The sequence below is a fragment of the Gambusia affinis genome, linkage group LG08, assembly GCF_019740435.1.
Source record: "Gambusia affinis linkage group LG08, SWU_Gaff_1.0, whole genome shotgun sequence".
Classification (NCBI taxonomy): domain Eukaryota; kingdom Metazoa; phylum Chordata; class Actinopteri; order Cyprinodontiformes; family Poeciliidae; genus Gambusia; species Gambusia affinis.
The window spans coordinates 21,638,095-21,662,590 of NC_057875.1; the positions used below are offsets into that span (position 1 = coordinate 21,638,095).

The 24,496-nt window shown below is 40.0% G+C and overlaps 3 protein-coding genes across 6 annotated transcripts; 2 read left to right on the forward strand and 1 right to left on the reverse strand.

Annotated features, from left to right (window-relative positions):
* Positions 1–6,754: 6,754 nt before the first annotated feature.
* On the forward strand, positions 6,755–12,223 carry tmpob (thymopoietin b). Its single transcript, XM_044125131.1, has 6 exons — positions 6,755–7,397; positions 7,581–7,698; positions 8,653–8,808; positions 8,953–9,062; positions 9,148–9,248; positions 10,069–12,223. The coding sequence occupies exons 1-6, from the start codon at positions 7,164–7,166 to the stop codon at positions 10,454–10,456; spliced, it is 1,107 nt and encodes a 368-aa protein (XP_043981066.1). The 5' UTR covers positions 6,755–7,163; the 3' UTR covers positions 10,457–12,223.
* A 1,555-nt stretch (positions 12,224–13,778) lies between these two features.
* ldhbb (lactate dehydrogenase Bb) lies at positions 13,779–22,490 on the forward strand. 4 transcript variants are annotated; one of them, XM_044125130.1, is made up of 9 exons: positions 13,779–13,935; positions 14,030–14,112; positions 17,525–17,661; positions 18,720–18,837; positions 19,445–19,618; positions 19,716–19,889; positions 19,975–20,092; positions 20,800–20,923; positions 21,772–22,189. In XM_044125130.1, the coding sequence occupies exons 3-9, from the start codon at positions 17,533–17,535 to the stop codon at positions 21,937–21,939; spliced, it is 1,005 nt and encodes a 334-aa protein (XP_043981065.1). In that variant the 5' UTR covers positions 13,779–13,935; positions 14,030–14,112; positions 17,525–17,532; the 3' UTR covers positions 21,940–22,189. The 4 variants fall into 4 exon arrangements, with proteins under 4 accessions (XP_043981065.1, XP_043981063.1, XP_043981062.1 ...); XM_044125128.1 differs by lacking the exon at positions 14,030–14,112; XM_044125127.1 differs by lacking the exons at positions 13,779–13,935; positions 14,030–14,112 and adding an exon at positions 16,177–17,197 and having other exon boundaries at positions 21,772–22,490.
* A 297-nt stretch (positions 22,491–22,787) lies between these two features.
* LOC122835795 (spexin prohormone 1-like) lies at positions 22,788–23,953 on the reverse strand. Its single transcript, XM_044125133.1, has 5 exons — positions 23,811–23,953; positions 23,645–23,690; positions 23,492–23,551; positions 22,914–22,991; positions 22,788–22,843 (listed from the first exon to the last, which is right to left on the reverse strand). The coding sequence occupies exons 1-5, from the start codon at positions 23,871–23,873 to the stop codon at positions 22,797–22,799; spliced, it is 294 nt and encodes a 97-aa protein (XP_043981068.1). The 5' UTR covers positions 23,874–23,953; the 3' UTR covers positions 22,788–22,796.
* Positions 23,954–24,496: the final 543 nt, after the last annotated feature.

Here is a 24,496-nt window from a genome sequence, read left to right on the forward strand (position 1 = left end):
CCCAGCAGGTTTCTGGGATCAAACATCAAGGTCTGTCTCTGGTCCTCGACCCCTGCCCAGGCCCCTGTGATGGGCAGGGCCGAGACTGAGAGGGCCAGCAGAGACAACACACCAAAGCTGTGTGTATCTGCACAGAGAGGCCTTTCGCTCGTTGCCATGTTGTTGCTCACCGCAGGACTGCAGTGTTTACTTTAGAGCCAGTGCATAAGAGAAAGGCGGACCACCGGCACTCGCCACCCGCTGGGCGCAGGGCTGGGCCTGGGGCTCATCTTTGTTGAAAATGGCTCTGGAACATGTCGCCGCCCACCAGGTGGTCTATATTTAGCAACAAACTGAAAAACCTCTTCATTCTTAAAAAGCTGTTTAGATTTCCACAGAGAAGGCGGTTCAGAGGAGGACGGGTGCTGATGCTGAGCTGCTGTGGTTTGAGAAGCACTTGTCTTTATTCCTGACTCATCTGGACAAGAAATTAATGAATTAAAACCTGCTTTTTTTTATCAGTTTTTAATTTTATTTTATTTTATTTTTATTTTTAATTAAAATCAAGACTGAGACAATCCTCTTGTCTCAGTCTCCTCAACTGAGACAAGAGGAGTAAGACAGCATGTTATAAAAAAAAATTATGGATCAGTTCAAGTACTTCCTGGTTTTCCTCTCATCAATCCATGAGATGTTGGGCATCATGGCCATGGAGTAAAGATGGAGCCTTGCCGCCAACCTCTAATATATTCTCTATTTACTTTTAAAAATTCATGCATGAGGTGACTGAGAAAACCACGCTAAAGACCACGTCTTGTTGGGGCCTGCACAGTGTAACACGTGTCAGCAGTGCAACAAGGAGGCCCTGGGTTCATATGGGCTCCTTCTGCATGGAGGATCTCCTAGATACCCCATCTTTCCTGTACCATCCAGAAACATGACCGTTAGGTTAATTGGTTGCTCTACATTGCCCTTACAGGGGCAGTACGATGTAAAATCAACTGTTTTTAGATTTACATCATGCTATAATATTATTCTCTCATCTAAAACATACCTGGGATGTTGCTTTAATTCTGCCTTGTATGTTTGAGAAATCTGTGAAATCTCCCATGGAAACCATTGAGGTTGGTAAAACGCTTTGGGGAACTCCTGCACTCAGCTCCTTCAGACTAGCCAGCTGCAATTAGCAAACATTTAGTAGAACTCCATCTGCTGAGCTCATCACACGATCTATTTCTCATCCAGTACATTGTAAACACTTAATAGATGAATGCTGTTGTGATGACTTCCAGAAGGCAGAGTGTTGGAAAAAATAGGAGCCTCTTAAAGAAACAGAGGCACAATTTCAAGGCGTTTAATCACAAAGTCAAATTTCTTTTAAGTCATGTTTGATATATACGGCATTTTTATAGTTTTGGTTTTAGTTTCTAACAACTGAAGGTGACATAATTTCTTGATTACGCTATAAAATGGTTTCATGTGGCTGGACAAGTCATAATGCTGCCCCTTTAAGGATGTTTGTAAGTTTGTGAACGTTGAGAGGAAATATGAGTGCAGACAATCCTGACAAAAGCAACAACTATCCTTCCCCACAACCTGATGCAACAACATAAAATATATTGTTTTGTGTTGAATCCCTACGACAAACAGAAGCAGCAGGAGTTTCATGCACTTATATATTACAAACAATTTTAGAAAGACAATATTGCTGTATTTTGTTTATCAGGGTAACTGTACCAAAACATTGGGAAATACGTCTCGATCCGTAATCTAATCAAAAGATAAAATGCTGATTCTTCTCTTTTTACTTTTAACACCTCTCAACATCTCATTGGAATTGAAAGGAAAGCAAATTCATGACAGAACATGCATATTACTTTTTTGGCTCTCGTGTGCCTGAAAGTGAAACAATCCCCCTTTTCATGACCATAGTCTCATTCAGTGGGTGGTGAGAGCCCCACTGTGATTGGGGATGAGGGGGCTTAGGGATTTTTTTTTCTTCTTCTTCTTTTTCTTTCCAAGGTGAGCACCTCATAGGAGATGAATGTTTGCTGCCATTAGTAGAAGTGTAGGAGTGTCAGCTAACCCGACACTGGCACCAGCAATACTTAATACCAGATGGAGGGAGCTGTCCTTGAAGTCTTAACAAGCAGGCAGTGAGAAACAAGCCTTTATTCAGTGCGAGAGAACATAGAAAAAAAACGATAACCTAGCAAGGTTACCACAAAGTGTACGTTAAATCCCACATAGGAAAGGGAGGAATAAAAGGAATTGAAAGGGGTGGGAAGGGGCAGAGGTCCAAAGTGGATAGAAAACACAGTTTAGATGTTGCTGACTGTAATTTTTTTATTGCGTTCAAAATAGGCAGGAATATAAAACAAAGCAGTGGTTGTCACGCTAACGGGTCCAACTGCTTAAAAGGTGTCAAATTATTGTACCTCAGCTGGATACATCTGTGTTGGACGCCAGGGGGTGTGAAAAGAGCCAAACCCACCAGACTTGGCACATTTGTCCTTCACCGCTGGCACCGCCGAGCCAAGCTGTGAGGCTTCGGAGCATTGATAGAACCCTGAAATTTTACGGCCAAAAACTATGAGCCGATACAAGATTGTAGCCTTCAAGACTGCCTCCTGGAAGAGTGGTAAACATGACAGCAAGGGCTTTTTCCCCCCAACATGATGATGAGCTCTGCTGAAGGGGGCCAGTGTGGGAGCAGTTCATACCAGCAGCGAGACACGGAGGACCAAACGTTTCCATTTTCAAGATTAAACAGATAAGATTGTATCAGCTGAAGTACCAGGTTTGTCTTGGCTGTTATAGATACAGAGTTGAGGGCTATTACTTAGAATAACTTGACACTGAAAAAAACCCCACATCGACCAGTGAGGAAATCACAAGCACATTTAACTTAGTCTACAGAGGCACCTCACACAAAGATCCCTAAAGAGGTAACTTGTTGGCAGCTTTGATAAAATCCACTTCGTTTTCTTTTCAGGAACTTTATTGGAAATTGAGCTCAAAACCTGCCAACCTTTGCAAAAAAAAAAAAAATAATAATAATAATAAAAAATGTTGAAACAACTGAGCTGCTGGCATGTTCGCTGATCTGGCACTTGCACCGACAAGTGCTGTTAAGTCTCCGTTAATTATCCACTTCTCATTCACAAGGCTAGCTCAGAGATGAGGTAAAACGACTCAATTAAGAAAGAGGTCACTGGACTTGAAACATCCACCAAGGACATAAAACAGTCAAAGGGAGCAGCGGTCTTATGTCTTATGAGAGCACTTTGGCTCTTCCACAACTGGTCCGGTACCAGTGTTCAACCATGCGGACAGAAAAACTAAGCAGAGGCGAGCCTGTTAAGAGTCAGCCAAGCTAAGCACGGAAATAGTTCTTTCCTGTCAACCCAAGAGTCTGGCAGTCACTTTGTGAGGTCGCCCTCTCATTTCAGTCTTGAACCATCTGCCGAACTGTTCAGCCTTGTCAGGCATGTTTCGAAAAGCCTCACCTGCTGGTGGACCTTGATTTGTTTTTTTAGACTTGAAGTTGCAATAAGATCTTTCGCAATAGTAATTAAAAGTAAGTTATTTGAATAGAGAAGAAAATAGACTAATGTATTAACCAGCCTGAGGACTTGAGTCTATAAATGATGAGTGAAATTGTACCCTGCCTCAACAGTTCTGGTTACCTATTATAGGCCATTCACACATTTCTTACCCAACTTACCCACCAAGTAGAGGGATTCAAATCCCTCGAACTGACTTTGCATTTCTTGTCCTATTGCAACCACAAACCGATAAACAGATCTCTACCAGAGACTGCTATGCCTTTATTGGCACAAAGACAGAATGTCAGTGGAGTAATTACAATAGGTCGCATTGTTTAATCATTCAAATGCCTGCCTTAGGAGCAGATGAATGTGGCACCGTCAGCCATCTAGAAATTATAGTAAAAGTTGAAAAGAATATGAGGAAGCCCAAAATTGTCTTTCATGTATCTTAGCTGATTTGATTTCCCACCATGTCACACAAGTAGACAGCGTGTTTAAGTTGTTGCCTTAAATTACATTCACAAGTATGCCTCTAATGAGCTCAAATGTTTTGAAATACATCATCGTCTGGGCTTCTTAAATTGTTTGAAATAGTAAAGATGGGGTATGTAAACCTCTGAGCTGGCATTCCAGCTATTAGAAATAGTTGTGGTAATCCTAACTAAGAGACAACAGGAAAAGTTTGCTGTTTTATTATTAGACAACGAGGAAAAACATTTTTTTTATTTTTGCATCATCTATGTACCTGTTAAGCTCAAACTGAATACATCTATTTAACATGAACAATAAGGTTTCCAACAAATGATCCCACTAGATGTCTCATGGCATCCTCAGCGTGGGTGTCTTCACTCACTTCACAACCAATAATGTTTGCCTTAAGTTCAGTGAGGACACGAGCAAGTGTGCCTCTGAATTAAAGTGCCAAATAAAATGGGAGAAGCCCAAAACATAATAGTAATGCAAATAAACGGAGTAGTGCCTTTGATACAAATAGGCAGGCAGCCAACTGGGCATCAACAAGGCCAGAGAAGCAGTCTCATTTTTCCTTTTGACAGAAATGTCTAAGTAAGTAAGTGCGTGTCCTTAAAGTGGAGTTTAGATTGTCAACAGATGAAAATATACTGCGTTAGCATTTCTACATGGCTGTTCAGAGGCCAGGAGACACAAATCCCAACTTTGTTGAAATACACTGGCCCTGCGGCCCACATCCCACTTACCCCTTTTTGTACAGGAAACTGCAAAGAAGCTAGACTCAATTGGTTTGGCATTTAGTTATAGAGTCATTGGGGGATACGAGAGTGTGGTGACAGACTAGTTGAGACGAACACAAAGGTTATGGTGGTACATGATTATCCAAAGGTTTTGGATTATTTAAATCAGTATGGTGTAAATTTGGAAACAAAACATAAATCCGGACTGAGCAGCAAATGTAAGCCGTAGAAGGGGCATGCGTGATATAAACAGTGTACTGCAAACCAATACTTTGTTGCGTCAGTGGAATTCAATCAAATATCCCCCGGATGGGAAGGGCTGACTTTTCCAAAGGTACTTCTGTCGTTTAACTGGGGTTCAGAAATGGTTGTAAATGCAAGACACGCTCCACTGAGGAATCTGTGCTCAACATATTTCTCAATGATGAGAAATCCTCTATTAGAACATTTCCAATGGCGCTGGCCTTCACTTGACATGCACCGTCATTTCCAAATACCACATAATTAATTTTCCTATTTGATTTTATGTAACTGCTGACTATTTTTTATTTCCAGATCAATTAAGAAAGCCTGTATGTTGTTTCATTTGTTCACCGGGTTCAGTAAAGAATGATCTGTCAAGAAATGTTGTCAAATATTCTGTCTGGTTGACATCAGGTGGGGCGGTCCATTTTAGATGATCTCATTCTGAAAATATGAACGTTGACGATTAAATAGTAGGCTTTGATAATTTCTCAGAGGCCATGACTGTTATGCTTAAAGAGGCTCTCTGTATGATTCTTGGCCACAGCCTTGTTTTCTGTGCAAATTACACACAAAGAAAGCTTAAGAGGTGTTTCTCTAGGGCTCAACAGTTTTTTATGCTTTCACTCCACTGGCAAATCTGCTGTGGAAAAGTTGAACTATACTTGAAAAGCTGTGTTCTCTGTGGTTTGGGAACTGAGGCGAGCATCGATTGCTCGAGTCCTGCAGCAGCATCCCAGAAAGTCCCCCAGAGGAGCTAGTTAGAAGGACAGGTGGGGAGCCACTTCAGTGTCACTTCCAAGCAATGCCCTCTAGAGCTGGTGGTGTTAGAGACCTGCACGCCCACGGAACCTTTAAAGACGGCTGGAACAAATGTTCCAACAATGCCATATCCTTCTAGATAGGTCTCGTATTGAAACGAATATGCTTTCAATCTATTCAGTTTCAGAAAATCCTGAAAGGATTTCCACATTCCAGGTCTCTTAAAAGCCAGCTTTCTCATTCCTTTGAAGAATACCCTGTGAAGGGCCAGAGGTTAGTTGAAAAAAATGTAACTCTTTTTTGCTCCTTTAACTCTGGGATTCGTTGCCTTTTCTTCTCAAGAGGTCTCAAATAATTTTAAGCTATCAATACAATCATTCTGCTGCTATTCTGACAATTTACGGACATTTTTCTTTCCATTTATCCATTAATTTCAGTTGTTACAGCTATTAATATATTCTGTCTCAGATTTTTTTAAGTTCTCTGAAAGTGAACAGAAACTTTATAAAGTTATTTTATTTTACGTATTGACTTACAAAAATTCCTTCTTTATAATTCACAAGTATAAGGATATGCTGCCCCCTTGTGGTACATGAGGGATGATTAAATCTAAACCGCTTAATATTTGCATTGTTATGTAATGTTGTTATTATTAAAATTAGCTGATTATAGGCTGGGAAACTGAAAAATCCTTGCTATAAGATAGGTAAAATTAGTTGGAAACTAATAAACTCATTAAATGAGTACTATTAAAATCAAAGAAAATCGATTTACATTAGTAACTTAAACTACCTTTCTCGATTTTCCGTGGTATCAAACCCTACATAGCACGTATAATCAAACCTAACAGCACATTTGGTCGCCAGTATTTACACAAAGATATCGTGCATAAAACAAACACAACACATCGTCCGGTTCCTTTGTGGCGGCTTCTTGCCTGTGCCATTCATAGCCGGCCAATCAAATTAAAGCTCACAGAAGCGTGTCGTCCAATAGCGGCACCGTTTCTTGTGTGGCCCTATTGCAGCCGCGGACAGACAGAAGCAAGTGGACCGGTTGGAAGCTAAGCTAACTATTTCAATTGAAAGCCCGTTAATGCTGGATTTTGAGCGGGCTTCTGTCCCTGTATATGCGTAGACCCGTTTCCAAAAATTCCAAGCTACATGGGAGTATTTTTCTTCCTAGGCTAACAAGCAGAAGTGGACGTTTATTTTGATAAAGCGCTTTGGCGGTGCTAGTTGAGCAGGCAGCGGGTAGGCGCCACTTCTGTTTGACAACAGCGCTATTCGCACACGTTTCTGCTGTTGTTGTTTTTGGAGCAGCTTACTGGAGTAGATAATTCCTCTGAGCTGCGAGCAGTAAAGGAAGAGACCGCTTTCTGAAGTAGTTTTAAGGCTATCTCTAAATATAAGTTAGTATGGCAGAGTTTCTCGAAGATCCGTCGGTTCTCACAAAAGATAAGCTAAAGAACGAGCTCACGGCGCACAATGTCCCGCTTCCGAGCGGAGACCAGAAGAAGGAGGTTTATGTGCAGTTGTATCTAAAGAACTTGACCATACAGAACAACAAGAAGAGTCCTCCTTTAGACACATTCTCCAGCGACGAAGAGCTGCCCACCCCGGTTGTTTCCAACAGGAGCCGCTCTGGAAGAGTAAGTTTGATTCAGAGGCTGCATGGATTTTTTATTTATTTATTTATTTTTTCCCACAAAGTGAGGTTGTCTGCGGGCCACCGTCTGATTAAAAAGTTGTGATTTGGTTTTTATGTTCTCCTTCCTGGCAATCCCCTGTTGCTCTAATTGAATGCTGCTCTTTATGTATTCTTTTCTAACCAGAAAGCAACGAAAAAGACGGATAAGCCGCGCACAGAGGAGTTGGAGGTGACAGAGCTCACAGATGAAGATTTGAAACAACAGCTGGCAAAGCATGGTGTGGACACTGGACCTATTGTTGGTGAGTTTTCTCAGACAGCACGCACATGTTATTAAAATTTAAACTCTCCCTTTTAAATTTCTATTCGGGTAAAAGTTCATTTCTGAAGAACAATTCGTTAGCATGCGCATTGTCAATTATATAAAATTGAATGAATAATTATTTTTTTTTGTTTATTTCACTTAAATGAGCCATAAAGCAAATGGATAAATCCTGAAATTAAACCCTTACAAAGACATCATGTCTGTCAATCATCAGAACTTTAAATATGTTTAAGTAAAAGGTAAAATTTCACCTATTTTAGGTCAAATAATCAAATTTTTTATTTAACCTTAACTATTTGTGTGTTAAGGTTACAGTTGTAGTGTGAATTAAGTTTAGGATTAGGAATTTATTTATAAAGTCTACAAATTGAGTTTTGAAATTGATTGGAAGTCAATAAAAAGTACTACAATGGATGGAAATCTAAGGTTATGACTTTAGTTATAAAAAAATGTTAAAGTCTTTAAGTAGATGGATATCAAGAGGACTTTCATGAATAAAAAATGAATAAATGTCACAATAGAGTAAAAATTATTTCATGAATAAAATAGGGTAATAAAACTAAAATACGGATGTAGAAATACAAAACACATCAGTCATAAAATCATGTTAAGTTACAGCAATTTTGTGTAATTTTTTTAAGCTATTTTACAATCCTACAATTTTCACATAAAATATCTGTTTGCACTTTTTGCTTCTTTATAGTTAACCTGGACAGAGTTAATGACAGATATGGCTTCCAATTCTGTATTCCAATCTGACGGAAAATGAAAGTAGATATGAATTATTTCTTTCTAAAAATCAAAACGATAGTGATGACGGATCAGCCGGTTTTTGACTGGACGTACTTGCAGCTGTCGCTCCCTGAAGCAGAACATCACGCGTGATTCCAATTGTCCTCTTTGGACAAAAAGCATTTCTCTGTCTGCTCAGCTTCGACCCGTAAGGTGTACGAGAAGAAGCTGCAGAAGCTTCTGGATGAGCATGCGGCTGAACCTGCAGCTCCTACAGACGTCACAACTCTCCCCAAAGCAGACAGCAACCAGAACGGCAACACAAACTCTGATCACTACAGTGACAAAGAAGATGGTGAGCGCTGATCACTTCCCTTGTAATATATATATATTTTTTAGACATTAATAGGTTTGTTGGGACAAAATGGCCAGTAGCACACATTTAGTAGTCTTACATAGGCCTTTAAATAAGTGTGTGGTTTGTTTCCTTCTTGTTCAGAAGAGATTGTTCCCCCTGAACCAGAACCGGTTCCTGTGGTTGAGAAGCCTGTAAGGAGCAGAGGAAAAGCTCCTGTCACAGTCAGAACCAGCAGCAGACGACAAACCAAGGCGAGTCACGCTTTTCCATTTCGTTAATGTGAACGGTCGCATGTTGGTGGGTTTTGTTTGAGAATGTTGGATGCTACGCCGGCAGGTTGGGGAAGAGGTCATCACTGAAGAGACTCCAAAGAAAGCCAGCAAGAGTGTGGTTGAAGATATCCTTGCCAATGAAATAAACACACCCACAGGCATCAGGTAACTATTGAGGTTACATTTTATGTTATAGGTTTACTTTTGCTGTTCAGTTTCAGTTTTACTTATACAGCGTCGTCTCAAGACGCTTTACCAATTCAGTCACACGTGCATTCCAGTTCATCCTGGTTGTGAAACTGTGCAGGAAGTTTCGCTAATTATTCAAAATGGTTGAAAAACTTTTGATCTAAGGAAACCCAAGTGATTACATTGAGCCGCTGATTTTCAGCTTCCACTCCTCATGGACAAACATGTAGCGACAATCGCTTGCGTTGTCTTTGACTTTATAGCAGTCCCTCATGCCAAGCATGTAGCAACAGCGGAAAGGGGAAAATTCCCCTTTAACAGGAAGAAGAATGCAGCAGAACCAGAACCTGGCTGAGTACAGCTGGGGATTTAAGAAGACAGAGCAGATACACAAAAAGAAATGAATGAACTGACGTAGGAGTACTTTCTATGTCCATGAAGGTAAAAAGTAAATAGGAGGAGAGGAGAACGATTAGTCTATAGCAGTGTTATCTCAGCTGATGCTCCTCTCCAGGAAGGAATCACAGCCAAAAGTGAAGCCAGACCAGATGTAGCATCCATGGAAAGAAAAACAACTAAGAGAAAACATAAAGTTAACTGTTGAAACAGCAGCAAATTCTGCAAATTGGAGAGTAGTAGTAGTAGAAGTAGTTCTGAAAACTTGGTCAGTAGTTTAAGAGCTCTTAGTTGCAGGTCAGTCTTTAAACCAATCGATTAGTGTTTCAATTAATCGGCTAATTCATTTAAAAGTTTATTTTTTTTATTTTTTTTTTTGGTGTATTTATTTTGGGTGCAGTGCAACCTGCAGGCGTCCAATCAGAGGGGCAGCCGGACGGCCATTAAAACCCAGCGATTACTGGCTGGACGAGTCCCTCGTGCAGCGCACTGTTCACACAGAGAGCCGCAGCTACACCGAGACGTATTCCCAACCAATAAGCTCCGCCTACTCCAGCAAAGCTCCGCCCAGACGAGGTTTCCTCTCCCTGCTGATCAAACTCCTGCTCCTCATCGTGGTGGCTGGTTCTCTATACTATGTGTACCAGAACCTCAGTTCGGATCAGACCGACGTCCTGAAAGGCCTCCTAGATGCCGTTGTCGTCCCGGTCCAAAGTGCTGTGGAGACAGCAGCCAACTACCTTGGCATCGGCGGCAGCCCCGCCGCCATCGGCAGCCCCGACAACTAAAGGACCGTCAGCAGCTCGCCACCATGCCCGGATCACCTCCTTTGCCACCGCGCGCCACAACTCCAACAGCAGGCCACTCCCCCCTTTTTCTCCTTTTCCCGTCACGTTTGGACAAAAAGACAAAGTTTTAATTGGAACGACAGACTTTATTTTAGCAGACTCCAACTTTTCTCCCGCCACAGCAGGGAGGACGGTTCCTCAAAACAGTAGCTTCTGAATAACGCTGTTGCACGACAGTCAGAAGAGACGACTTAAATGTTGATTTTAATCTGTGAATCGTTTGTGTCTTTGTGTGCATCTAACCCATGTATGTAGAAACGCGTGTGGAGCGGAGCGGCCAGTTTTATCCGTGCATGATTGTAGTTTTCTTTGTTTGTTTTGTTTGTTTTTGTTTTTCTTCCCCTTGGCTGTCATACTGTAGTTTTGATCCGACGCGCTGTGCCAGGTGTTTTTCTGACTGTGAAGTGCCTGGACACTTGTTAGCACATAGTGCCCCTCCCCTTCTTTTATTTCTTTTCTTTTTTTCTTTTTTTTTTGTTTTCCACACACAAAGCAGCGCTTCTATTAATACCATAATGTTCTCATGTTTCTGTACGAATTTAAAAAAAAGAATTGGCTTTGTAGCAGTAGAGGTGAGGGTAGTTATTTTTATGTCTGTGGTGCTCAGTTTGATTCATTTCAGACGTTTTGTGGCGGGAGGAGAGACAGGCGGTGCCAGCAGGTCACCGAATGAGGAAAATCAGCCGGTAAAAGTTTTCCAGTCTTTCCCAGGGGCTTTCAGTAGTGATGAGTAAAATCTAAACTCTGTATTGGAATCATGATTAACTGACTACGAACTGAATACTTTTTCTTTTTTTTTTTTCTTCTTTTTTTTTTTTTTTTTTTTTTGGCATCTTTTATCAGCATTGTCGTGAATTTACAAAAAGAAAATCCAAATTTAGTGTATTTTTTATTTGTATTAACTGCCATATATTTGACTTAAAGGATAACTAAAAAGAGTAATTGTTATATTCCATCCTTATCTGTGAGCCCATCTGAGCTTATATCCGCCGAGTCGTTTTCTTTTTTGTTTTAACCATTGTTTATGAGATTTTTGATCCTTCAGTCCATTATACAGGGCTGGCTGTCGCAGTGCACCCACATAGCCCGCCTCAAACGGCCGCAAAGGCGGCACAGGCCTGGAGGAAAGTTACTCGCTTCAGGACGGTTCAACCCAGTCTTAAATTAGTCGGCGCTAAATAAAAGGCAAGATTTCATGCTTGGACTTTGGTCCGTTTTCTTAACAGAAGTGAGGACTCGCTCACTTGGAGGTGACGTTTGATTTTTGTTTCTATTTTGATATTTTTCTAAAGTGGCATGCTCAATGTTTTTTATAGACATTTTAAGATAACGATTTCGAGCAATATGTTAGCGACGCGAGTAATACTGTACAGTAAATCTGAACCTTTGCTAAATTACAAGTGATTCATCTTCAGGCAGCTCTCCAACAATGGACACAAATGACTGGGGTTATGTGGGTAAGGATTTCTAATCTGTCTATTTATGGTAATGTAGGCTGTGTGTCAAAAAATAAATTCGGTTGTCACCACATTTTCTTTTTGTCCACTTTCAGCTTTTTATTAGCGTGAAGTCTTTGCTTATACAAGCAGTTTTTGTGTCAAATACAGTCTTTGATCATATGGACTTTGCTTTCAGGTGTTTTTGGATAAATATGATGAAATGTTCCAATAGCCTTATAATGCTGAATAAATGCAGTAGTTTTCCCTTTGTTTTTTTTTATATTATTTTTATTAACTCACCAGGTTTTGATTTACCCATCAGCAAACAGACGCTGTGACCACACTGATCGATAATCAGTAAAGAGTCAGTCTACTTTAGGTGCAACACAACCAAACAATCCTCATGCTGGCTGTAAGATGCCAAGAAAGTAAAATAGAAAATTTCAAGATGCTGTTACAAACAAAACAAAGGACCCAAAGTGCGGAAACTATTTCAAAGACCCAACAGTTAGTCTATGAAACTAATCCAAGTTTGACAAGTTCAAGAGAAATGTTTAGATGCCATAAAAGTAACAAAACAAGATACCAGAAGTTAACGTCAGCATGGTTTCATTACTGGTTGATCCAAGAGATAACAGGACTTATTACTGTTCAAGAAGGGTTAAGGGCAATGCTGTGTACTCTTAACATCTAGAATGTCTTAAAATATGAGGGTGAAAAAGCAGCATGTATGTATGTCAAAGTAACTTTTTGTAGTGGGAAATGTGGAAGCTCTCTGGACCAGAGATGCTTCGTCTTGAAATGCTGAATCAGTCCATTGTGGCTGTGAAGGCCTCCTCCATGTGTTGTTCAAACAACACATAACATCTACAATAAGTTGACTGGTTACAAGTACGCTACATTAATCATTTGTCTACAAGCTCTCTTGTAATCCCTGGCTGTTATTTAATTTTTTTTAATTTGCAAAAAGAAACTGTTTTAAGTACACCTCCCTAAAATGATTGGAATCTTTTATGTGAGCCGTCTGGCTTGTAAACGCTGATAAAATCGGACCTGTGTTACAAAGACAGAACTGGAATTGTAGGTTTGCAAATGTACTTCCTGAAACTTTGCGTCAGTGAACCGTCAGGCAACAATATTTCCATTTAGAATTGGTCCATGCCACTGTTTTGCAGTGTAAACACAAGATCTGATGTAAAACTTATTTTCCCAACCAGATGAATTATCCTTTTTTTTTTTCTTCTTCTTCTATTTTCCAAACCCGTGCATCCACAATCAAGCTCAACGTCGCACAAATAAACAGAAGAAGCAACAGGACCTCAATCTAGCCCAGAGGAAGTGACTCACAGTCGGGTTATGGAGTCAACATGACGAGCATCAGCAAGAAATCAGCCATCAAGAATCCATTCACTATTGTCTGAGTTTCCCTTGTGTCTGCAACGTTCTAGTCTCTCTTTAAGGCGCAATGAGGACAATTTGCACCCAAACTAACTAAAACACATTAGAATAAAATTTTAAGTAGGGAGTTATAATGTTTCCCTATATCTAAAACCTCTGCTGCAAAGCAAATAGCTGAATGGGAGGTAAAGTAAAGAAACATTGTTTCCGTACGTCTGGATGTTTATTTCTGTTCTCTTTAGCTCCTTGAAGCAGATCAAGGAGTAACAGTAACTCCGAACATCACAAAAAAAAAATGTACAATGATGTTTTTGACTGAACAAAAGTTACCAATAAGCTGTGATAATTGTCGTGAATTGTTCACATTTTCAACCTTGTTTCTTTGAAGTGTTTTTGAAGAAAAGACACCGTGAATGTCGGTCTGTGTAGCCGAGGCGACCCACTGGAGACGGAGAGGCTTAGTGAAATAAATCCAGGAGGTTGACAGTAGGCAGGTAGAGCGGCGCGTCTACAGCCGATCCTCTTGTTCTGGAGAAAAGGCGAGCAGCTTCAACTAACGTACACGGTACCTCAAGACAAAAGGTAAAATATAATTATTTTCACGCTAAAGTGATTTGAGCAATCCGGTCAGCAATTGTAGCCTGATGTTAGTTGCTGCTTTTTATTTATTTAAAAGGAGAAAAGGACAAGCTCTTCCGTCTAGAAAGGCAGCTTCAGTCAATTTGGACAAGAAACAAGCACATCCTGAGATTTAAAACGGTAAATCTAGTGTCCAGGTAGATCATGTGTAGTTTTACTTTGTATAAGTCCTTATCTGCAAAATCTCTTAATAGGTCCAGAAGTAGTAAAGAATGACTTGTCAAAAGATGCATTCAATTCTTAAAACAACAGTTTTATAATGCTTTCTACCCTTAGTTTTACATAATTTGCATCTGAAAGAAGACACCCATGCCTGCAGTATGTTTGATGTTTTTTCAATGCATGTTCTTTCAAGTTAATATATGTGCATACCCAATTAGAATGTCAAATCACGTTTTCTCCATCGCCGCTCTATGACTGACCTTACACGTTTATGAGACACAAATATTGTTGTAAATGAAAGCAGGCTTTTATTGTGAAGACAGAACTGCTGTCCTTTCTTCCTGACCTTGGTGCTAAGCCATGTAAATACCTCCTCATGTTTACGTGCTTGGAGTGCACAGCACTCTTCATGGGCGATCCAGAGTCACTCAGTCATAATGAATGGACAGATTCACAGTTTTACAGTAAGCGGTATATGGTTGTCAGTAACGTCTGCCTCTGCTTAAAGATTTCTTAACCACATATTTGTATATAAAAACATAATTTTTCTCTCAGTCTGACGTGAAATCAGACTAAACTCTGAGCTGTTATTACTGCCAAAATTATGTCTGTTTGTTGACAGTTTTTATATTACTTCTCCTAGGTCAATAAGATTACTAAGTTTAATTACTAAAACTTCTAATTGAATGATTAAGCCTCCGATTGATTAGTTAACCTGTGGATGTATTTTAAGACAACACCTCAAACTCATCGCTTCCTTGTGTGACATCAAAAGTGAATATAAATAAAATAAATCAGTGAAGTCATTAGGAAGAGGACTGTAGACCTTCTAAAAATCTGAATCACTGGGATCAATCCTTCTGGGCGTGTCATAATTCCTCCACAGCGCCCCCTAGAATATTTTAAACGAATAAAATCCTCAAAGGAAAATGCAAATTAGGAAGCTGAAATAACCGTAATTTTAAAAAGTAAAGACTATTCCAAGATTCATTTTTTTAAATTTATTTATGTACCAACTTTATTTCGTTGAACATCATTAAACATTGGACGTTTTCCAGCTTCAACAAACTTTAAAATGATTTTTGACGATAAAAATCGGAAAAAACATCAAAAACTAATTTTATAAAATAATCATCTCAAAGCTGACGTCGAACTTTGAGCTCACGTCACGTTTTAAATATTGATATGCAATAAATTCACATCCATCCATCCATCCATTTTCTGTTCACCCTTTATCCCTAATGGGGTCGGGAGGGTTGCTGGTTCCTCTCCAGCTGCGTTCCGGGTGAGAGGAAAGATATACAGAACACACAACCATTCACACACACACTCACACCTAGGGAGAATTTAGAGACCAATTAACCTGACAGTCATGTTTTTGGAGAACCCGGAGAGAATCCACGCATGCACAGGGAGAACATGCAAACTCCATGCAGAAAGACCCCGGGCCGGGAATCGAACCCAGGACCTTCTTGCTACAAGGCAACAGCTCCACCAACTGCGCCACTGTGCAGCCCATAAATTCACATATATATTATATATTTACAATATTCTGCAAGCATTATTTCTACACTTTAATTGCTCTTCTGCTCTTAGTTTGACAACACCGCTGAAAACGTAATAAATGTTGCAATTGTGGACCAAAAAGTCCCAGACAGTTTGGGCACCCCTGATCTATTAATATTGCTATTGATTTAGTTCCCAACCCTAAGTAGATTTTTTTTTTTTTTTTAATTAGAAGTTGTCTTTTTTGTTTAAAGATCATAAAAGTGAAACTAAAACAAAAGCTTGGTCAAACATTTCAAAATTAAATGCTATAAAACGTCTCTGAAACAGTTCAGAAAGTGTAATTGTTCTAAATATGATGTAAAATAAATGAACAATTACAGAATTAGGCTGAATAGATCTACCTTTATGTATTGTGATTTTTTTTTATTATTATTATTGGGGATACAATAACGGTCTGGTGCGTCTCCAAAAAACTCACCAAACTTGGCGGAATCGTCAGGATTGCGAAACATTTAAACGTATTTTAAGGTCGACGCAAAAGTCGCAAAATAAACAGCTCAACGGCGCCACCTAGCAACTTTCAAAAACCCTCTGCGTTGACCTTATTTCATCACACAGACATGAAATTTGGTAGACTTGTAGAGCTCCTCAAAACGCACAGAAAATACTGGTAATGTCACATTGCAAGTCAAATAGGAAGTCGGCCATTTTGGATTGAAGTTCCGCTTTTCACTCCATTTTTGACATTTACAGCCTTCGCATTTGATCGAACTCCTCCTAGGGATTTTGATTGTTCGGCTTCAAACTTGATTAGATTGTTCATAAGGCATGGCCGATTAAAAGTTAACAAAAGGGTGAGTTTTCGGACATGCTGAAAGGGTGTTGCCAGGGGTCAAAGTTCACATACTAGCCATGAAACACAAAACTGCTATATTTCCTACACTTAGCTGAGCAGTGTAGGAAATATTCTCATTTTCAAATTATGTTAGACAATCAAAACTAAAACTATGTATACCTTTAAGAGCTGAAGATGCAGGTAATTGTGTTCCATAAATAAATGTCCTTAATGTACAAATTTCATTTAGATTAAAGCAAACAGGATGACGTTTCACTTCATGAGAGTATTACTGGAGGGAAAGTTGAGGTTCTTGGGTAGTGCAGGTGCAGCAGATGGAAGCAGTGTTAAGGGATTACAGTAACCCCTTTAGCAGTGTGCAGTCAGTAAGATTATAGTGTCCCGTCCTCCATGAGGGGAGGATGGCTCAGGGAGAGGAGGAGAGAGGAGATCTGTGCAGCTCGCAAGCTCCTCCATCCGGTCCTGAGTCACATGTCATCTACGCTGCTGCTGCTGCTGCTGCTGCTACTGCAGCACACCGGGATACCTGCCTCGATTTTCTGGACTGCACAGCCACCACTGTGGGAAGTGTCGTTGATGCAGCTCTAAAGGAAGCACACCTTAGGTATCCCCACCAGTCTGCCATGCTGATTACATGGTGGTATTTATACCTAGCAGCTCGGAGCGTCGCCGAACAAAGCAAGTATTGCTGCTCTTTCTGTGTCTGACTGCGTGCCGTTTCAAGGTGAACTCTGCTGACAAATCATGTGTGGGACAGAGCACAGGAAGTGTGGTTTCTAGTGGCGGATTATGGGATTTAGATGAACAAAAAAAGGGGGGGAAATGATGCCGAGATAACTGCCACATTTAACTCTTGATCCCGCTGCACTTTGACAGACTGCGGTATTTATGAAGCTTAGACATGCGGGGCAGCTCGCAGAGCACGTTGCGTCTCTTTGAAACGGTTAACTTTTGGCTATTGTTTGACCGTAAAATGTTTCATTTTGTTTCATCAACACGTTTCAGCACTGAGAATGGCTTCAGTGCTGCAAAAGCTGATCACCCCTCTGTTCACCGGTACTCCCGAGCCCCCCAGGAACAAAGTGACAGTAGTGGGTGTGGGTCAGGTCGGCATGGCCTGTGCTGTCAGTATCCTGCTCAGGGTAAGATTTCCACTGTTTTTGCCTTTTGCACAACATTCCCTCCCCACCTGCTTCTGCCACAGTACGGGATAATTCCCTGGATTCTCCTGGCTTGACAACAGATTACTGATCTCTTGGCCTCTGATCTTGATCTTATCCCCTCTATTTCCAATTGTCATGAAAGGAGGTGGCTTACACGCACTTTCTACTGAACCATGTCAGACGAAATGTCTAAAATAGGACAGCTACGCCCTATATATAGCGGGTAGAGCAAAATCTGTGACCCCAAAATGAAATGTTTAAATATAACCGATTTCTCATGATAGTTTTGGAAGCTGAGTTTGAGGAAGGTTTGTCTAAAGCATCTAGATTCAAGGAAGTAATTGAGTAGCATATTTCTATAATCAAAAAATACAGTGGCTTACCCAAGGATTCAGGCATAGCAATGCTTTTTTATATATTTTGGCTCTATTTGAGATCGAACTTAACTCCAGCTGAATGATTGGGATCATTGTTGTGTTTTGAGATAAAGCTCCACTCCCTTTCTCAATTTATTTCTAGCCTCTGACAGGTTTTCTTCCAGAATTGCCCTCTATTTAGCTGCTCCTATCTTCCCCTCAGCTTTGGTTATAATTTGGAGGAAAAAGCACCTCCTCAGCATGATAGTCACTCCACCATGCTTCACAGTGAACATGGCACATTCTGTGTAGTATCAATTACAGCATAAAATAATGGCATTTTTCATTATTTACTATTTATTTAAATACTAGCTTTCTTTATGTTTCTCTTAAATGGAGACTTAGAGTTTTGTTGGCTGTACTGACTGTTTCAGTTTGGGTATTCAGAATAATGAGGGCCAAATACAAGTGCACAATACCCTCCTTTTCCTGTTCCAAGTTATGCACTATTTCCTGTTTTTCTGTCTCATAAAATCCCAATAAAACACGCTGAACTTTGTGGCTGGAATGTGACAAAACATGTGAGGGATACAGCATAAAGAGTTGCAGGTTGCTGTCTGTTCATGCTGCAGGAGAACACTAAATGTTGGAGCCTTAAAATAATTTTCTTGTGTGTCGCAGGAGCTGGCTGATGAGCTGGCCCTGGTGGATGTGCTGGAGGACAAGCTGAAGGGAGAGATGATGGACCTGCAGCACGGCAGCCTTTTCCTCAAAACCCCCAAAATAGTCGCAGACAAAGGTAGATCTATTTTTCAAATGACTTAGAAGATGTTCAACCTGCTGCTGCTGCTGATGGTGATGTTTTATTCTTAGCAACAAACTATTTCACACTAGTTGTGGGCGCATACGAGCCAGCCTCCCTCCTCCTCTGGACCCTCTGTTTTTTGCCAACAGTTGACTCTTGCACAAACCCCACACACCTTCACATTATATTCCAGCTGATACTGAAAATAGAAATAAAAATTTAAGACAAGTGTCAAACAAAAAGTGCAAGTAAGACGTTACTCGGTATTAACCTGGGAAAAGGAGATCCTCAGGGATGTGTGCTCAGTCCTTTGCTATTCACTCTGTTGACAGCAACATTTAGCCCAAACCAGCTCATTAAGTTTGTTAGTGATTCAACAAGACTCATTAAGAAGTGATGATTAAACATTTGAACAGTGGAGAGAGAGAGAGAGGTGAAGCAGTTACTGATGTGAGAACTCACCGTTTGTTTAGTAAAGTCGACAAGACTGCACTTTAGAGAAATTACCATCTATTAATTGTAGATGTAAATATAGACATCTTAAACTGCAAAGTATTGTTTTTTTTATCACAACTTATTGCCTGCCCTCTTTCTTTTTCAGATTACTCAATTACAGCAAACTCTCGCATCGTTGTCGTCACAGCCGGAGTCCGTCAGCAGGAGGGGGAGAGTAGGCTGAACCTCGTACAGAGAAACGTCAACATATACAAACGCATCGTCCCTCAGATTGTACGATACAGCCCCGACTGCACCATCATTGTTGTTTCCAACCCGGGCATGTCCAACCCTTCCTTTATATAAAGCACCGCTTTTCCTCTTCCATATAAAGATTGCAGTATTTATTTTAAATACCGCTAAAATGCTTTTAACAGTCGACATTCTGACCTACGTGACCTGGAAACTGAGCGGCCTCCCGAAGCACCGCGTCATCGGCAGCGGCACCAACTTGGACTCGGCCCGCTTCCGCTTCCTGATGGCGGACAAGCTTGGCATCCACTCCAGTAGCTTCAACGGGTGGATCCTGGGAGAACACGGAGACACCAGTGGTGAGGAATTTGTTTGTTTTTACTTGGATGCATGTTGGCACTTTGAACTTACTGCCTCGTGACAACCTCACCATGTGCATGTTAGTGCCTGTGTGGAGCGGGACAAACGTGGCCGGAGTCAACCTGCAGACACTGAACCCCAACATCGGCACAGACTTTGATGAAGAGAACTGGAAAGAAACTCATAAGATGGTGGTGGATAGGTGAGCATCAGGTCAAATTGGGGAGCCGCTGCCTTTTTTTCTAGAGGTTCTTTGTTTTGTTTGGTCCATCTTTCATTTGGTTTTACATTAAGATATTTTAAAGAACAACATATTTATCTGATGATTTACTCAGGAGGGGGATGAATAAAAATGCGTAGAGATTCAGGTCAATTACCTTATTTAGCTGTCGATATGTGGCTGTTTTCTTTCTCAGTCTTATATCTGAATCGTCTGACTGCCATGTTCTCCCATCTTTCCCATTTTTAAGAATACACCTTTATTGCCCTGAAAAACATAAAGTGGGTAATTTATTAAATGATGGTAGAAACTCTGATCATAAACCACTGCAGCAGTCATTTTGAGAGTATTAATAAATGTGTCATTGTCATTTTTTTAGCTGTTTATTTTTGAGGCAAGACTCAGAGCCCAGATATTGCCGCTAATGGAACCATTTTCTCTGCTCACACTCCAGCAGGGGCTGATGATTGTTGTGACATAAATAGAAAGCAGTTTTGGTGTACATCTTCCCTAAAACACAGCAAATCCCCAAAGATGCCTTTACCAGAGAAAATGTGCTTCACATGGAGTTTGTTTTATAATTTGACATTAACTTTAGCTAAATTTAAAGTCTCAGCAGAATTAGGTCCAGACATTATTTAGTGAAATCTTTTATTGCGTGTAAAGCTGTGTATTTCTGTGTCTTTAAGCGCGTATGAGGTGATCAAGCTGAAGGGTTACACCAACTGGGCCATCGGTCTGAGTGTGGCCGACTTAACAGAGAGCCTCATAAGGAACATGAACAGAATCCATCCGGTCTCCACCATGGTGCAGGTAAAGCAGAAATGCATTCAGTCACTCATTCATAAGTAACTTGTACTGGACTTCTACTTCTTATAGCGCCCTTTCAGAAATGTTAACGCTTTCTGCCTTTTAATCAAGTTGGATTTTATCAGCTTCTCAGTTTATAAGAAAAATAGATATCTGATTCAGGAGATTATCTGATATTTTGATCATTTTTTTATAGCTTGAGGAATATTTCAGCAGGCAGACCAGATGATTTCATATCTATCTATCTATCTATCTATCTATCTATCTATCTATCTATCTATCTATCTATCTATCTATTTATTTATTTATTTGTCTTGTCTGTTTATTAATCTACCTCTTAATCTAAAATAATCTGTCCAGCTACCTAGTCTTATTTAGTGGTTGTAAAGTCACACAACTTTTCTTTAATGTTCAAGTGATGTGAAAGTACGGAGCCCTCCAAGGGACATGGGGAATTTTTTTTTCTTTTGCGTTCCCTCGCAATACAGTTCATGCGGCATAATTTAAGACTGTAAACCTTTCTTACGGTGGCCGCCGTACTTTCTGCTTTAATATAAGGTCCTGTGAGATTTTTCCATGAATGTTAATATCTCGTTGTGAAATATCTGAAGTTTTATATCTTTTTCCTTAATATAAAAAGGCGCCACAAACCTGTGATATGAACAGAAACATTCCTTAAGTAGGAAAGAAATAAATTTACATCCAAACTATTTGGACTTTTTCTGAGTTATTATCGCGGGGTAATAGGTCATCTGACAGTTTTGATTGTGTCTTCTAAACTCCACTGCAGCAGGATGCAATCAGGAATCCTTGCGACTTGGTTTTTGATTTTAATGTTTCTGCCTCGACAGGGCATGTATGGGATCAGCGACGAGGTGTACCTGAGTCTGCCCTGCGTGCTGAACAGCGGAGGCGTGGCCAGTGTCGTCAACATGACCCTGACCGATGAAGAGGTGGCCCAGTTGCAGGCCAGCGCCAACGCGCTGTGGGACATCCAGAGGGACCTGCGGGACATCTAACCCACCACAAGGGGGCGATGCAGAAACATCTCCTCGGTTGCTCATCACTCTGCAGTCACTGAAAACCATTCAGTTCCACTTGCTGCGCCCCACTCACTGCTTCCTGTAGATATTGTTAGCTGTAGGTGTCATTTTGAACATTTATAAATGTTCGTGAGGAGATCGAAGGTGGTAAAAACAGAGGGAAATGTTTTGATGTACACGCTCGGACACACAAAGTGTTGCTTTGATACAAAATAAAGAAGGTTTACTGGGGTGTGGCTTCGCTTATTGACTGGTACACATTAAATATACCCTTTTATGGGCATAGTGCTGCAGAAACACATCACTCAATGTCATAATGTGAGCTAAGAGCATCACGTCTGACCCTCACATGGCACCGTCAGTGATGACAGGGTGGTGATGTTTGACTGCAAGCTGTTGATATTCACTCAGCATCTTAATAGGTGACAGGTTTAATTGACAGGATAGGAAAGAAGGAAGGAAACAAACAAAGAAAAAGAAAGGAAGGAAGGACATAAAATGTAAAGAATAAAGTTTGAAAAGCTAAATTTGTTTCAAATGTTCCTTTCCCAACTTAACCATACCAGGAGCATACTGAAAACAATTTCTAAACTTTTACAATTGGAACCCATTTGCTTAAAAGACATAATGAAAGAGGAGCCAAGCTAAATTTTCTGCCAGCAAACACATCACAGCACATGAGAATGTAGTCAGTCATAATCAATTTACATTTTTAGAACAATGAAGTTTATTTAACAGTTCTTTACTGCAGATTACCCATTCGTACCAACAACGACATTTTAGAGCTCAAATATCCGACAGCAAGTACGACAACTGGATCAGGCAAAAAGTAATCAGAGATGGTTTAAGCTCGAGTCTCGGTAAACGTGTCTGCCGCCACCTGAAGAAGGATGAAGAGATTTAAACTTCTAAGCAGGTTATAAAACATGTAAATGAAGCGGAAAGTTCACCTTCTTCTGCGGCTTGTTGCAGGAGCTCGACGGAAGCTGAAGACAATCCCAGCCCATCGTCGATCTGGTTAAAGTTCACTTAAGAGGAACAAAACGGAAACGTTGAAAATTTTTCAGCATAATAAATTGATGTGTAGTTTTACAGGAACTGGCTGTCGCCTCCCCTCTGGCCTTGGACACATAATACTTTTTTATGCATGAATTTAGGAGACGTTTTGAAACACGCTGATGAATCAAAACATTTATTAATTTATTTGTATTAGTATGTACTCTTTTTTTCTGTCTATTACTCCCAGTCAGGCCCTCAAATCATGCCAAGATCACACATTTAAATCAAGATTTTCAGCATTTTAACATTTTGAAGAGGTTAAAGGAGCCTGTTCTAACACATACAGTGAGGGGATTTGTAGTACTTGAAAATATGAATTTAAAGATGTCGATTTTTTTTTATTTAATTTTTTGGTATCCAAACTAAATTTCAAGTAATATTCCATATAAATGCTTTTAGTGTCAGTGTACAGTTGCAAGATTAGTGGCGTGAAGAAAAAGATGAATAAATAAGTAAATGTGAGACGCACCTAATTGTAAAGCGTCCCCCTCTTCTCTGCTGCTGCGCTCCAGGGTTGAACGGTGTCCCTCTGCAACGTGTCAACATTTTTTTCCTCAGCAACAAAACAGCTTCAAACCGCCTACATTTTTATTGTTTTTCTTGCTATAAATGTTTGCCTTACGTGCGCCTTTAAGATACAATATTGCCTGAGGAGTCCAGTTTCTCCTCTGGAAGAAGCAAATACCAAATAATTCAATTTTATTTTTTTTATTTTTTTCATTTTTATTTTTTTGTAATATTACTTCTAGACAGGAAAATACCGCTATCACAAATCAGTCTGTACTTACATATGGAGCGGACCAGCACTGAGAAACCAACAACACCACAAGAAGAGGGACCTTCAGAGACATTTTTGAAGCCTGCAAAGGAAAATAACTTATTGACCAGCAAACTGTCAGCACTTTAGCTCTGCATCTGCAGACAAGTTCAAATTGTTCCTCATATTTCTAATCCTGTACATGGTGCCACTTACGTATACGCTGTTATACAGTAACATATGCACCGCATACATTCTGCTACCAATTTTCCCCAATGTTTTGCTAGATTTATTTAATTTACATAGTAGATTCTTAAGCGGAGTATCACTTTTCCTAACACTAAGTTAGAAACACACATAAACAGTCACTATGAAAATTATGACTCTTGTCACAAGATGGCATTGAATGTAAGCAAAGTTAAACCTTTAGTAGATGGCAACATAAATACTGCTGTTTAAAATCTAACTTTGGAATTTGAGAAGTTAATAAATATTTAAAACATTTTTGAAAGACAATCATCCAACTAAGGCTTGAATCAGAGCAATAAATTTGAATTCCATCCAAATGTACACCCTAGGCATCAATAATAATAATAATAATAATAATAATAATAATAATAATAATAATAATAATAATAATAATAATAATAAATATAATAATAATAATAATGCAGTCTTACTGTTATTGAGTTTTTTGTTCCGCAGGCTGTAGCTTGT